Here is a 16,468-nt window from a genome sequence, read left to right on the forward strand (position 1 = left end):
AGGTGATTTTCTGGTAAAATTCATGTATTCATACTAAAATGTCACATATGAAAGTCTTAAATAAGTAAGAATTTTCAGAAATTTTAATTCTTATACTTAATATGTGAGCTGGACAAATACATGTAATGTTATTTGCATACATGAAATCTTAGTTTTTTTCCAAACTTTACCGCCTTGCACTTGCCTTAATCTTTCATAAATTGGTATGATTAACAGGTATTACTACAAGTCAGTTATAAGAATCATTAGAAATGACATACACTACTTACTAACATCATTACTTAACTCCGTCAGCCCCAAACAACTATAATTTAATGAAAAAAAATATTTGTCTCTTGTTGTAAAGTAGTTATTGTATTACTGAGATGAACAATTAGGTGTTATATAAAAAAATATGTAGAAGATGAAGAAAAATCACCTTTTATAAGACCCTGGAAAATGTTTTTGATCAAAATATCTATTTTCACCTTGTTAAAGGTTTAAACAATTAATTAGTATTTTCATTATGTAATAGCCGATATTAATGAATTAATTACTCATTATGTAATAACTGATATCCACAAAACCAACTTGTCATCCCAAAGGCTTTTGTGGGGTTCCGTTATTTTTGCTGTACTGCTGTGTACTCTACTGCCAAAAAATGGAGTGCTGTTCAAATGATGAGATGTAATATATTTACTTGCATATATATCATTTCAGGTGATATGCTGACACAGAATTACCAAGTCTTGAACATGTTTTGTTATTACCAAATAGTATGTAAGAGATCTTGAATGTGTTTTAAGACAAATATTGTTTAATTGGTAACTTTATTATGATAAAAGTTGCTTATTTCAGATATTGTAAGTAATGGTAGGCTAAAGAACTTGTACTAGATTAAATGCAGCAGTTTATGTGATTTGCACACTCAAAACTTATGTGTGTCTGTCTTATGTTCATATATCTGGTAGTCATCTTATGCAAATATATGTTCTGAAATTATTTAGCTGGCTTGTCTACTGTCACTTTTATACCTTTGATTTTTCAAGAATTATTTAAATTTAAAAAAGACAGGTATTAAGGTGGAACATTTCAACATTTGTGTCATGTTGCTTTTTGTGTTCATCAGTTTTTGAATTTATATTTACTTTCATTGAATATCCTGAAGTTATGTTTTGTGTTTCATCAAACTTTGTGAGACGCATTGTAAAGAGGAACTGAGAGTTTTTATGTATTCCATCTGTAAGTTTTTTAAGAAAAAAATGAAATGAAAGTTTGAATTGTTGGTTTTGTTGTTTTAGGCTCCCATTACATTGTGAAAATTCCAGAAAGTAGTTTATTGTACACTGTATCTATGCTCAACTATAACAAGTGACTTACACATATCATGTCTTAATCATTATTTAAATCATGTCTTAAAATGACACTCTTCCAAATAATTAAAAACCACGACTTTGCGACTTTACAGGAGTCTGTTGTTAATGGGTGAAACAGTCCTCCAGTGTGACTGTGTTATAACATCTGACACAAAACAGCAACAGATATTTATCAAACTAATTACCTGAAATACAGTGTTTCCTAAGCCAAGTCAATTCCATCACCTAGTTCATCTCCACTTATTCACTGTTACAGCACTCTCCTAAACAATCTCAGAGGACACACCAACTAAGACGATCAAGCTTAGTCAGTAACCTGCTAACCATCAAACCCAGAAAGACATTTGTTTGAATGCTTATTAGAAGTTATAGTTTATATGTATAATCCATTTATAGACAGTTCACTTATAACAAAATCAAAATGATTCCTTGTTTTGATGTAACCAGTACATACAATTAATAATAATTTCAAATCAAAAAGTAAAATCAAAAAGTAAAACTTCTTCTTGAAGCTTGTTACTCTAAAATTTCATTTGAATTTTCCTCTGATAGAATTTTTGCAAGAGATATTTTGTTTTGGTGCATTCTCTGAAGACCTTTTTTTTTCTTTCAAGTTAGAAAATTTACTCAAAGGAAACTTAAATGAGATGAAATTTCCTTTGAGGAGATTTTTACACGATAAGTTTCCTGAAGGAAAAAGTTTTTCCCTAGTTTAAGGAAATTTAAAGTGATAGAATTTCCTCAAAGGAAATTTAAATTTGATATATTTCCTAGAGGAAACACTTTTTCCATAAAGTAAATTTTAATTCAATAAATTTCCTTAAGGAAACAGGGGCGGGTCCAGGTAAGGGCGTAATGGGCGTACCCCCCCCCCCCTTTAAAAAAAAAAAAAAAAAAAAAAAAAAAAAACTATCGTTATAATCTGCTAGTATTGTATTGAATGATGGCAATTTATCATATTCATTAATTAAACACATACTCTGATTTCTTTTTATACTGATTCCCCAATTTGATGGGTCATCATCAACCGTAAAATTTCGTTTCTCGGAGTCCGGCATGTTCGACTCTGCGATTAGTATCCATTGTTGTTGATGTGATAAAGAATTCTTAAAGATGTCGATGTCAAAAACAAAACGTCAAAAGACCTTAAAATCGTATCAAGGTGTCTTGGACACCTTTTTTAAACAACCAAAACGGTAAGTAAATCAGTATAATACATGAATTTTGGTTGTTTTGTGTGACACTAACTCGGCATAAAAAATGTCACACCCTGACACTTTAACTATAAAATATACATGCTCCAAGTCAGGAACCGTTACATTAGTGCAATTCTCTATTATTTTATGTTTTTAAGCCAAAAAAGGTCCAAAAATATTTTATTCTACGCCCCCCCTTTCAAATATCCTGGACACGCCCCTGGGAAAAACTAGGAAAAAGTTTTTCCTTAAAGGAAATGCTTCTCAGTTTGAAATTTCGTTTAAGGTAATCAGATTTCCTCAGAGGAAATTTGGTTTAAAATGCTTATTGTGGTTAGATGGTAAGCAAAGTAAGAATGTAACTTTTACAAATTTTTTACTAGGATGTTAGTGCATCATCTCAAACACAAAATTTTTCACTGCGACCATTTTTGCACTCACCGAAATTGCAAAATTGTTCCGGAGACTGTTACATTTTCAATCTTCACCGATGTGGGACTAAGACAGGAGGTAAGTTTTGTTTCCTTTTCAGTTTACGAGTAGAAATTAAAATCCGGATACAGGAATCTTAAAAAAAGAGTTATAATAATGGGTTATAATTCAGGCGTTTTGCGTAGATAACGTACGATTGTACATGTAGTACGGGGAAGAGGTTTCCAACTGCTGAACGACTTTAAATAAGCTTGATTGGTTACGATTTTAATTCATGAACAATAGTAGTCTTTGTCTTTTAAAATGCAGTTGCGTGAAATTTGTGACCAAAAGAATCAGTACTAGTCGCACGAAGACAAAAAATAATACTTATTTTCCAAAAATGCCACTCCGAACAGTTCCGATTGTCAGTGCGCTATTTTTAGCTTATAGCTATTTAAACGGTGTAGGGTAAAATATTCATTTACCAATTTAGCCCGGCTTTGTCACCGGAACATTTTTTGGCCTTCAATTAACTGCCATTAATTTATAAGACAACGTATTTAAAATGTACATTTCACGAAATTAGAAAGATGTAACTGAAATCTCTTATCAGTACTAATTAGTCTGCTTTTATGATAAAAAGTGACAGTTTAATATATTTAGTTAAATATCAATATAATATGATATTAAAAAAATAAGAAAAAAAAAAGTCACAGATCATTGTTAATTAGACAATAAATTATCCTGTATATTTTAATTATTTATTGCTGTATGACTGGTTTACATGTATTAGTTTCAACAAAAAAGGAAATCACACATGATCAAATTTATATAATAGACTGGAAGATGTCTAAACTGAACTCTGAATACATCGATGACCTGTCTAAACTGAACTCTGAATACACTGATGACCTGTCCAAACTGAACCCGGAATACATTGATGACCTGTCTAAACTGAACCCTGAATACATCGATGACCTGTATGAACTGAACTCAATACATTGATGACCTGTTTTAACTGAACCCGGAATACATTGATGACCTGTCTAAACTGAACACGGAATACATTGATGACCTGTCAAAACCAGGTTTCTTGTATAATCCTTCCATATCAATTTCAATACATGCATTTAAACCTGTATAAACTGAACATTATCCTAAAAAAACCCACAATCCCAAAGACAGGTTTTATCTTAATGTAGAATATGTATTTTTGTTATATGTAATTACATGGTGTATATCCATTCTTTTTCTTATATTGTTTTAGTTTAAAGTGTCTGTGGAATATTTAGATGACTTAAGAAAACGAGGTAAAATGAAAAATGGTAGGTGCAATGCTCAAATAGATTCTTTAGTGCACTAAATCATTATGAATATAAATTTTTAATAAAACATAGTTCATTCATAGGGGTCAAGTTACAAAAATGTGTGACTAGATAGATTTCTACAATACATTCAATATACATTATGAACATTATGCAATTACTTGTAAGTACATACTAAATTAACAAAACAAACATACTAACTAATAAAAACAAAGCAAAGCAGTTGAGATGTTTTGAGAAAATATGAATTCGACTTTGACCTCACTTAAAGTTTGCTTTAAAAACACAAAAACATGGGGTAACTACCGTAACTTACAGCTCAAGCTGAGGGTTGCATTTTCGTACAAAATGTTACCATAGTTACTGACTTCGCGAAAACATTTCCGACACTGTCTGTCTTCAGATAAAGGACTGACAATGTAAAATGTTCTTTCAAACCAAAAGATACATGTACTTCACTCTTAAGGCTGTACATGAATTTGTGTCTTTACTATCCCCAAATGTACATGGATATCTGCTGTCGTATTTTATCGATTTTTCACCCCAAAAATTTTCGCCCTGTCAAGATTTTAAATTTACCTTAAATATCTTTCAATCAAAAATGTAGCAAAAAGTATAAGCTTTACGAATATGATAAATATTTTGGACAGACAGAAAGTAAATTTCAGATTTTTTTGCTATACCCCCGTAAAAAATGCACAAATCAGGTACATGTAACAGAAAGAGTCCGTCAAGATTTTTTCACTTTAACTTTCTCAAAATTAGATAATTTGTAGATCAAAATATACCGTTTAATACATACTTTAAGAATTTCTAAAACTTTTTGGACAGTCATATAACTTAGCTTAGTACACACACCCGATACCCAACATTTCCTCTTAGAAAAAGTTTATCCTGTCAAAATTTTGAATTTATTTCTGGACATATTTCCAAAACATATACACCAAAATGTAGCAAAAAGTATACGCATAAAGAATATTATAAGGATTTTTGACAGACATTAAGTAATTATCAACTATGCGGTGTCTTGTAATCGTATACCCCTAAAACGACACAAAATCAAGTAACAGAACAAATAAATTTTGTCAAGATTTTTCCATATTGTCTGATATATATCAAAATGTACACAATCGACGTGTACATGTCTATTTACCTATCAGAAGAATAAGTTTACATTATTTGACAGACATGGTGCCCATGATGACAAATTTTATCAACAATGAACTTCATGTCAATTTGCTATATTTTGATGGGTTCACTGCCAGAGTAATATTCAAAATCAAAGATTTAAAAAAAAGACACTTCCATTTTCAAATACATGCAAATTTAGAAGGAAAAAATAATCAAAGAAGTAAATAAAACACATTTTAAAAACGAACTATTAAGAAAAAAAATACAACAACTAATTATTAGGATTTATTGTGAAAAAAAAAGAAATGGAACATTCGGTATTGTGAAGTTAAGAACATATAGCTAAGATGGTGATAGAGAGTTTATTACCCCTTTAAAATACATGGTTACCTTGGGGGTAACAATGATTTTCTCGGGGTAACAAACTGCTCTTTCACCTTCTTATCTGTATGTTATTTATATATAATTCATCAACACGTCCCCGTTTTTATCGCCATTTTCTTGTCCGAATAAGTTCTTGTCAAGATTTTCGCTTTATTATTTGATACTTCCCAAAAAACCTTTCATATCGATTAAAACACTTTTATCCTTCTTTATAGTTTTTTTTTTAATTTTTGAATTAAATTTAGTAAAGCTAAAGTTATAGCCTGTCCTGTTTTAGACCAACCCGCTACGCTTTTTGTTAGGCATTTTATTAATATACAAGTAATGAAAGTTCTTAGATGATGATATGTATATTTTGCATTAGTTAGTTTTCATTAGTCGACTGAGCGTTAATCATTTTTTTTATTATTTCTTTTCTAGCCGTCCATGGACGTCAAATCGGGTCAATGGAAAGGATATTACGTACAATACAAAAAACGTCAAATGTTTTCTACGAACTTGCAGTTCGAAAAAGACAGCGTAACTGGAACCGGAGATGACGAAATCGGTAAATTCTTGATCGAGGGGAATCTTAACAGAAAAAAATGCATTATTGAGTTCATGAAAGTATATGAAGGTGCTCATTCCGTGAAATACTCGGGTGAAGTTTCTCCGGACGGACTCACTATTAAAGGCAAATACACAATTAAAGGTGGAGAAGACATTTTTTCTATGTCATTTCATAAATGTTCATATATAGATGTTAAATCTGGACACTGGATCGGATATTATATGCAATATAGGGACCGTCACATTTTTTCTATGAACTTAAAATTCGAAACAGACACAATAACCGGAAGTGGCGATGATGAAATTGGGTCATTCTCAGTCGAAGGAACGTTTGACAGAATGACTGGCAATGCAGATTTTATTAAAGTTTACCATGGTGCCCATTCAGTAAGGTACTCTGGTGAGATTACCCAGGATGGGTGTACAATGAAAGGACAGTACACAGTTAGTGGCAGTAAGGACGATTTTACTATGTCTATCAATTCATGGTGGTAATAAACATTTAGAAAATAATCCGTATTCAAAGGAAAACATTTTAATTTGTTGAACGACAGTGACGGTTCAAAGAGGAGGGTTTCGTAGGTTGGAAGTTGGAACTCCTTTTTGTTGGAATGCATATTGTTATTTTTCCGCAAAATTATGGCACTAATGTGAAAAAGACAACCTGGAACGCCAATTTAAAATCTTTTAATCGGAACTCCCCTTCCCTGTAAATATCTTGATCCATTCCTGAACGAAGTTTTGTTACTTCTATAGAATGAATAGTTTGCTGGTTTAAAGAATTTTTCTAGACATGCGAAAATGTAATCGGTAAATTTAAAACATTGTGAAGCAAATGCAATCCTATATATATAGTCTGTTCAGGTAATGATTAATCATACTTTACCGGATATGAACTTTATCGTTTAGCACGATACATGTCTTACAAAAAGGCGGGAACTGCTCACTCTTCCGAAGAACCTGAGCTCAGCCTGTTTGTTTTTCTGTGGTTCGTGCTGCTCATCAATGTGTATCTTATTAAACCTTGATTTACCCTCACTGGTATCCCCCATTTTTATTTGCACTCATGTATTTTTGAATTACTTTTTATCCATTCTTTTCAGCGAGTATATTGCACTTAGTAGACTTAGTAAACTTGCGTGAGGTTCGCTGCTTACTGTCTAGATGTATTATCGTATATTATACGGTATACATTTTTTGTTTATTTTTGAAGAAAAGACATAAATGTATGTACCGTTGTATAGTAATCTATCGTGAAACAGAGACAATTCCGATAGAACAAAGAATATTTCGAATATAAAGCTTGTTACAATATGTCATGGTGTGTAGATTAAAGGGACTTTAATGAAAGCTTTTGTGTTGTTTTCTTTTGTTCTTTATTTTTGTATAGTTGGTTATATTTCATGCTTGAACTTCATTTTAACTACATGATATGTCATATCATTGTATATTTATCGGTCTGCCATACGACTCTGGGATCAGGAATTGTTTTTTTTTTCGTTCTGGCACATGTACATAGACATATATCCGATCATATATGCTGAAATGTTGCACTCTCACTTTTTTCTGAAGGCAAACATTGTTTACTTCATATATTTCTGATATATCAAAATAGAAAAAAATGCCAGAATATTTTAAAATATTTAATGTTTATATCACCGTAAAACATGGTGTTTCACATTAGTATCATGCTGGCAACCTCCGTGTGCGAACAATAACTTTAGTACCACCACACGATGCCATACCAAAAACCGAAGGTTGGGATCGATTTTAGGGATTTTGACTTAAACCGTGTAGGAATTGTGGGCCACAATGGACCAGAATCAAGCATTTTCATGCTTTCCAAACAACAACCTGACTATTTTTTAAATAATATTTTATGGAACTGGAACCATTTTTGAAAAGGGGGCCGCAAATGTGCGACTTTAATTCTAATGAAATTCTTATTCTGTGTCAAATATTTTATCCCATTGAAAATTTAGATCTCTGTCAAGCTTGTCCGTACTTGTCCCCGGACTTCGACCTCTTTTTGCGTATTAAGCTGCGACCTGCGAAGCATGTTATTACTATTTGAATTATCATTTCATCGCATCTACCCCAAAGAACTTGAGATAACCTGATATCTTGACCTACACTTAGAAATCGATGGTAAAGGAAAACTATTGACCAAACTTTACGACAAACGTGATGACTTTTCATTCAGAATTGTGAACTTCCCTTTCATCTGTGGCAACATCCCTTCAGCACCTGCGAATGAAGTGTTCATATCACAACTCATACGTTATGCCAGAGCTTGCCGAAACTACGCAGACTTTTTGTATCGCGCTAGAACTCCAACAAATAGGCTTCTGGAACAAGGTTATGTTGCTACAAGATTGAAGTCATCACTACAGAAGTATTATGGTCGTCATCATGAACTCGTGGATCGTTATGGTGTGTCCATCTGCACCATGAAAACTGATTTATTCAACGGTTTATAGATTTCCTTTCCTCGTTTGTCTACCCCGGACTTTCCTTTTATGAGCAACTCGGCGGGTGTTTCTAGAAAAGCAGAGGACGCTTACCCTACCGGTGCACCTGGTCCATGCTCCCAGTTTTTAGTGGAGTCCGAGTTGCTCATTTGCTTTTGTTACTTTGTATATATGATTTTAGTTACTTTATGTTCTTTGTTGTGTATGTCTGTTTTCCATGTATGGTCTTTGTCTTTGACTATCGTAAGGTTTACACGTTGTACATGTAGAACTTTAATAGCTTTTCAATGGTGTATTGCCTTTCATTTTTATCATAATTAAATTTTATAGTCGACTAATTCATCACCTACAACAGATGGATTCTACCTTTTCATTTTTATGGGGCTCTATCGGGTAAACCGATTTCTTTTACATACTTTCAATGTTTACATGTCGCATGTATTTGACCTGATGTTATGGGGTCTATTGGGTAAACCATTGAGGAATTTTAAATTTTTCTCCTTATTTTCATTTGTCGTTTGTTTTCTACGCCCTTTTTTGTTAAAGTTTGAGGCTTATATGATCGCTTAATGTTTGTCTTTTGTTATTATAAGGAGACTGAACTTTTTACTGCTATATTATATTTGCATGTCGCGTACACCCAAACTTGCTTTGAACGTGTTATGAGGATCTATCGGGTAAACCGGTTTCTTTTTCATACTTTCAATGTTTACATGTCGCGTGCACTAGATTTGACCCGTTATGGGGTAAACCATTGAACTGTATACGGAATTTTATTTTTCTCTCATATTTTCATTCGTGGTTTGTTTCCTTCGTCCCCTTTTTAGTTTAAGTATTGTATGATAGGTTCTTTAATGAACTTTTTCCCGCTATAGTATGTTTTCAAGTTATTTACACTCAAACTTAACCCGTGTTATGAGGCTCTGATAGTAAATATGTTTGTTATGCTGTCGCTAACAGTTTCTGTACCCCAACCTCCTTTTGTAAGGAGGGAGTCTCTTTTTCTTTTCTTTAGTGTAGTTGCACTGTACCACTAGATACTCCTATTAGTATCCTGTTGCTGGTTGCGACACTCATATTTCAGTCATAAATCTTCAAAATGACACATTTTTGTAAAGTGTATGTGTGATAACACTTTTAATATACCTATTAGTCTATATAGATTGTAAAAAATGTTAAAATTGTCTATATCATTATTATGTTAATGGCTGTGATACATATATTTCAGACCAAATTCTTGAAAATGAGATATTTTTTTGCAAATTGAATAAGGGCGAACACTTGAAATTACTTTTATGGTCTTATATTATGGTTTAAAACGTTAAAATTGTCACAATAGGCGTTATATGTTTGGCTATGACATATTGATTTCAGTTCAATTACTTAAAAATGTCACATTTCTGCTTTTTGTTAGGATGCGAACAGTTTTAATTTCAATAATGGTCTAAAATTCGTGTATAAGATATTAAAAACGGCAATATTGTTGTCCTTTTCGAGGTTGCGACGAACGACATATTTCTGCCAATTGAAAGCTAAGGGAATAAACATTTTTTATTATTTTTGAAATGGTCTTGTTATTATTGCTTAATGTGTTTAATTTGTCAATATCAAAAACATACGAGTGTCTCCGACACAAAATTATTTCGGTATCAATTTTGAAAAAAAATAATTTACGTTTAGAAATCGTATGAGCGCGATCATTTTCAATCAATAACAAATGTACTTCCGGTTAATATTTAAAAAAATTTCAATGAATAATGAATTGCGGCACCTGTAATAATTAAAAATTACTTTAAAACAATCTTGTTTAAAAATTATTTTAATTGCTGTCATAGAATTATGATATGCACGTTGCGTGCGAAAAAAGACAGAACAATTTGTTTGATTGACCAATCAAAATTATTCACACGCCCGATTCCCCTATTCATTTACCCCATACCCAATGCCAAATTACCCATTGCCCCATTCCCCATTGCCCCATCCCCCATGCCCCATTGCCCCATCCCCCATTCCCCATGCCCCGTTCTCCATCGCCCATTCCCCATTGCCCCATTCTCCATCGCCCCTTACCCAATAAAATGTGAAGTTTATCCCATACAGGTTCTGTATAATCGTGTATGAAACAAAAACATTTTTATTTTTCATTTTGAATGATTAAAAGAAATATAAAAGCATCTTTACGTTATAGCACAAATTGTTTTAATCTCTAATAATCTTTTTTTTATCGTCCAGTTAAGTGTTTCGGTTTAGTGTCCTTGTTAGACAAATAAGTAGTGTACACCCGACGCAATTCTATGAATATAAATAAGTTTCATCATTTAGTAACAGTGATTATCGAACCAAAACTTTTTTTGTGACGCTTGGTATACTTATACTTGTATTTTTTAATAAAAAAGGGAGATCACCCTGTTTTTCTTTTTCAGAAATGTCATTCCTATGTGAGGTATGCGGAGAGACATTTGAAAACAAAAAGAATTTTATCCATCACCATAGAACTTTCCACGACCTCCATCGTATTCCTGTCGTATATACGGAATGGAATTTACACGCAATTATAACAGAAAACGACATGAAGGCAAAATTCACGGCGAACGTTCAACAGGTGAATGGTGTTCATGTGTGAATACATCCAATATGACTCTAAACCAAAGGTTTCCTTTTTCGCGCTGTTCTAAAATATTGAGTCGGAAAGACAACTTAAAGATGCACATCCGGTTGGTTCAGAGAACCAGAAAAATATTCATCAGAGCATCACCTTGCCATCCAGAACAATGCAAATATATGTAAAATCAGTACACAGAGATGTTATGATAGGGCCGATTACAAACCTTTCGTACATATGTGAACCACAGAACACTGTTACATTACAACCGTATCTGTATTCGGTCTCCAGTTGTTGTCATGGATAAGGACCGTTTCAGGAATAGTTTTTGTATACATATATAACTCAACTACTTCGATCACCTATGAACACTTTAATATTTTTCTCGTATTTGATAATTGATGGATTAATTGTTGAAGCTTGATATATTGGTGTTCTTTCTATATATAAGTAAGGACAGTGCCCCTTATGGAGTTCTGTGAATCAATCATACGTAACTTACATCTTGGCACCTCTATTGACATGTTCCTTCCGCCATCGGCTACATGTATAATCGTTAAATTTCAACCCATTTCTGAGCAAGTATTGTAGGATGGGAAAGGCATTGTATCATTTAAAGTTATGGCACAACAATATATCTGTCTTTTCGATACCGCAACTTCATAAGTCTTCTGTTGTATCTTCTCCCTTAAAATTTAGTCGCCCCGTGCAGGTCCAGGTGTTAAAAGAATAGGCCTGCAGCAGCGCTAAGCTTGTCGTATAAGGCGACTAAATAGTGCTCAGAAACCTAGCCGGGGGCTAGGCGCTATGTCCACAGAGCAACTGGGATGTGTGCCCCAGGTGGTGGAATGGGGTACCCCTGGCGTGTTACATGCTGGGGTTGTCAGGCTACAATACGGAAAACCTGACCGCAAACCATAGTGGTGCACCGTGTTGGGAAAAATGCCACGTTCCTCGCACGTTAAAGAACCCTGCTGTGGTATTCGATAGGAGTAGGAACCTTTGCGCTCCGCCACAGGAGACTAAATTGCCCTACCTTACCCATCCCCCCTTTTTCCAGTGGCAATCAAGATTTGTCGACCCTTTTTTTCATTTCATGTTCATTTTATCATCAATTTCATGTTCATCGTCTGAATATAGCTGAAATATTGCTGCTCGGACGTTAAACCCCAACAAACAAACAAACAAACAAAAAATTTAGTCACATGGACTCTCTGCCGTCTTTCTCTTGGCATACTGTGCTAACTATTTTGTACGACACACAAGTTTGATCAATGTTCGATAGCTCCAAACTTCGTAGTAAGACAGTTATAACCAGCTCCATGGGGTCGAATCTTCTTGTATCTGTCTTCCGTTATCGGAGGAAATCCATGTTGATCAACCTTGGCTTTGGTCGTTATCAGGGAATTAAGGCTTCTCATATGAGAAAAATTAAGTGTTTTGAATTTAATTGAAAGTTTTACGATATCATCTTTTTAAACTTAATTAGGGTATCTTGCACTTTATGTCCTTGTTTTTAGGTCCAGTCTTCAATTTTGGTCCTGATTCTTTTATTGAAGTCATCTTGTACAACAAATTTGATGTAGACTATACTTGTGACTATGTATAAACATTTTTGTATATTATTTGTAATAAAATATATGGACACATATCTCTTCTTGTTTCTCAACATACAAACTGATTAAGAATAACAAAGTGCAACATCATAACAAAATGAACAAACCCCGAGAAAACAAAGGAAGCCTTTATTGTAAAGCAAGAATATCTAAAACTCGGAGAAAACATTCATTTTACTTTAAAAGTTTCATGAACATCTTGATATGACACTAAATGCAGTCGGAAAACATCTCTTGAAAAATACCACAAGTTACTGGAAAACCTCAATGAGCCTCGCGAATAAAACACAAACTAGCAGCTACAACAAAAAGCAGCAGATTTTCGCCCATATTCAAGCAGAAACAAAGATACCTCAAATATACAACCAGCAGTAGCAAAAATATCCCCATATTCGACAAACAGCAGCAGAAATACCTCCATATACAAGCAGCAGCAGGAAGGATGACCCCGAATACGACCAGAAGCAGCAACAGAAATTTCTCTTAACGTACAAGCAGCAACAGAAATTTCTCTTAACATACAAGCACAGCTGATTCAGCAGCCACCGGAAAGAGGTTCAACACTAGTAGGGTCTTGCTTTAATAATAACATTGATAACACAAAGGTCTAACACCAAGCCTTAACACAAAGGTCTAACACCAAGCCTTAACCAATACAAAACCTGCGATAATCGCAAGTAACCCGGCAACTAACTCTATTCGACCGCAAAGTGCATCTCCTTCTAGAACTGTAACCTAATCTATAAATAATTTCTCACATATATTGGCCATAACCCTAACCCTAGGCAGATACCATGGCTTGATCCCAACCCTTGAAATAAACATAACCCTAACCCTTTGCTTAATTATACCCCTAACCCTAACCCGAACCTAGATCTAGAACTGTCTTGACACTGGACCTTATCTGAATCTAATCCTAACCTTAGTTCTTTGACCCGTACGCTAACTTCCTAACTGTTTTCCTAACATTGATCCAAGTCATAACCCTGAACCTAAACAAGTAACGAGACCTGACCCTAACCCCCATAACAAACTCTAGGTCTGACTTTCATTGAGTCTAAGACCTAACATAGACCTAACTCTAGACTTAACCATAACCCTAGACAAACAGCAACATCTGACCCCAACCTTAAACATAACCCTAGGCCTAAATCTACACATAACCATAAACTTAACGTTTACCATACACCTGACCGTAGATCTAACGGTTGAAACTAGCAACTTTCTTGATACTAGACCTTATCTGAAATTCAAACCCTAACCCTAGCTCTAACTTTATCATGACAATTCACAAGATAGGATAAGAGTCAGGGTTAGGGTTAGTGTTGAAACAATAGTAAAATAACTACAGCAAAGATTAGGGTTAGAGTTAGGGTCAAGAGCTAGGAATAGATAATAGAAAAAACAAACAGAAAAAGGATTAAGGTTAGAGTAGGAATCGGGGATAGGGTTAGGGTAAGCCTTGGGGTAAGAGTTAGTTACACAAGGGAAAACAGTCAGCACAATGATATGGAATAGACCTAAAGAACACATTATACATAGTCACATGACTCACGGTTAGGGTTGAGGAGGGTTTACATAGAACAGACAGGTTTGATGAAGATTAGGGTTTGCAATAGCATAATTGTCAGAACAAAAGTGAAGACGAAACCTAAAAAACACAAACTACAAATAGTCACAGTTTTAAGCTAGAAAATGTGTTAGGATAGGGTTATGATAACGTTAGTGTTGAGTAAACATAAAAAAGACCGGGCTAAAGAGAGTTATGGTAAAATCTAGGATAAGTGTTATAGTGAGGGTTATAAGTCACGGGTTAGGGTGAGATTTAGTGTTAGATCTCGGCTAAGTTCTTCGTCTTGGATACGGTTACATCTAGGGTTAGGTCTTCACTTGATTACATTTAAATCTATGGTTCGGTATAGGGTTATGTCTACACTTATGATTAAGTATAGGGTTGGGACCAGGTCTTAGTATTTGTCTAGGGATAAGGTTATGTCTACACTTATGATTAAGTATAGGGTTGGGACCAGGTCTTAGTATTTGTCTAGGGATAAGGTTATGTCTACACTTATGATTAAGTATAGGGTTGGGACCAGGTCTTAGTATTTGTCTAGGTATAAGGTTATGTCTACACTTATGATTAAGTGTAGGGTTGGGACCAGGTCTTAGTATTTGTCTAGGTATAAGGTTATGTCTACACTTATGATTAAGTGTAGGGTTGGGACCAGGTCTTAGTATTTGTCTAGGGATAAGGTTATGTCTACAGTTATGATTAAGTGTAGGGTTGGGACCAGGTCTTAGTATTTGTCTAGGGATAAGGTTATGTCTACAGTTATGATTAAGTATAGGGTTGGGACCAGGTCTTAGTCTAGGGATAAGGTTATGTCTACAGTTATGATTAAGTGTAGGGTTGGGACCAGGTCTTAGTATTTGTCTAGGGATAAGGTTATGTCTACAGTTATGATTAAGTATAGGGTTGGGACCAGGTCTTAGTATTTGTTTCGGTATAAGGTTATGTCTACACTTATGATTAAGTGTAGGGTTGGGACCAGGTCTTAGTATTTGTCTAGGGATAAGGTTATGTCTAGCGTTAGATTAGGTCTATTTTAGGTTTCGGTTAAAGTTAGATCTAGACTTAGGTCTATGGCAAAGGTTTAGTTTATGGTAAAGTGTTTGGTTAGGCTTAGGGTTATGTTTAAGGTTGGGGTAAGATGTGGATGTTTGTCCAGGTTTATGATTAAATTCGTATTCGGGGTCATCCTTTCTTTGGCTGCTTGTATGTTGAGGGATATTTCTGCTGATGCTTCTGCTTGTATTCGGGGTCATCCTTTCTGCTGCTGCTTGTATATGGAGGTATTTCTGCTGCTGTTTGTCGAATATGGGGATATTTTTGCTGCTGCTGGTTGTATATTGGGGGTATCTTTGCTGCTGCTCGAATGTGGGCGAAAGTCTGCTGCTTTTTTGTTGTAGCTGCTAGTTTGTGTGTTATTCGCGAGGCTCGTGAGAATTTCCAGTAACTTGTGGTATGTTTCGAGAGATATTCTCCGACTGCATTTAGTGTCAAATCAAGATGTTCACGAAACTTTTAAAGTAAAATGAATGTTTTCTCCTAGTTGTAGATATTCCAGTTTTAAATTAATGACTTCCTTTGTTTTCTCGGGTTTTTTCATTTTGTTATGATGTTGCCCTTTGTTATTCTTAATCAGTTTGTATGATGTTAAGAAACAAGAAGAAATATGTGTCCATATCTTTTATTACAAATAATATACACAAAAAAGTTTATACATAGCAACAAGTATAGTCTACATCAAATGTGTTGTACAAGATGACTTCAATAAAAAAATTAGGACCAAAATTGAAGACTGGAGCTAAAAACAAGGACATAAAGTGCAAGGTAACCTAATAAATTTATAAAAGATGATGTC

The 16,468-nt window shown here is 34.2% G+C and overlaps 1 protein-coding gene across 3 annotated transcripts; it reads left to right on the forward strand.

Annotated features, from left to right (window-relative positions):
- The first annotated feature begins 2,920 nt into the window (after positions 1-2,920).
- Positions 2,921-7,704, forward strand: LOC148600276 (uncharacterized). 3 transcript variants are annotated; one of them, XM_088557962.1, is made up of 4 exons: positions 2,942-3,061; positions 3,804-4,053; positions 4,233-4,290; positions 6,226-7,704. In XM_088557962.1, exons 3-4 carry the CDS (start codon positions 4,288-4,290, stop codon positions 6,847-6,849), a joined length of 627 nt encoding a protein of 208 aa, XP_088414088.1. In that variant the 5' UTR covers positions 2,942-3,061; positions 3,804-4,053; positions 4,233-4,287; the 3' UTR covers positions 6,850-7,704. The 3 variants fall into 3 exon arrangements, with proteins under 3 accessions (XP_088414089.1, XP_088414086.1, XP_088414088.1); XM_088557963.1 differs by lacking the exon at positions 3,804-4,053 and having other exon boundaries at positions 2,921-3,061; XM_088557960.1 differs by lacking the exon at positions 4,233-4,290 and having other exon boundaries at positions 2,938-3,061.
- Positions 7,705-16,468: the final 8,764 nt, after the last annotated feature.

Source organism: Perna viridis, chromosome 13, assembly GCF_037379345.1.
Source record: "Perna viridis isolate PV_CMFRI_1.1 ecotype Kerala chromosome 13, ASM3737934v1, whole genome shotgun sequence".
Lineage (NCBI taxonomy): Eukaryota > Metazoa > Mollusca > Bivalvia > Mytilida > Mytilidae > Perna > Perna viridis.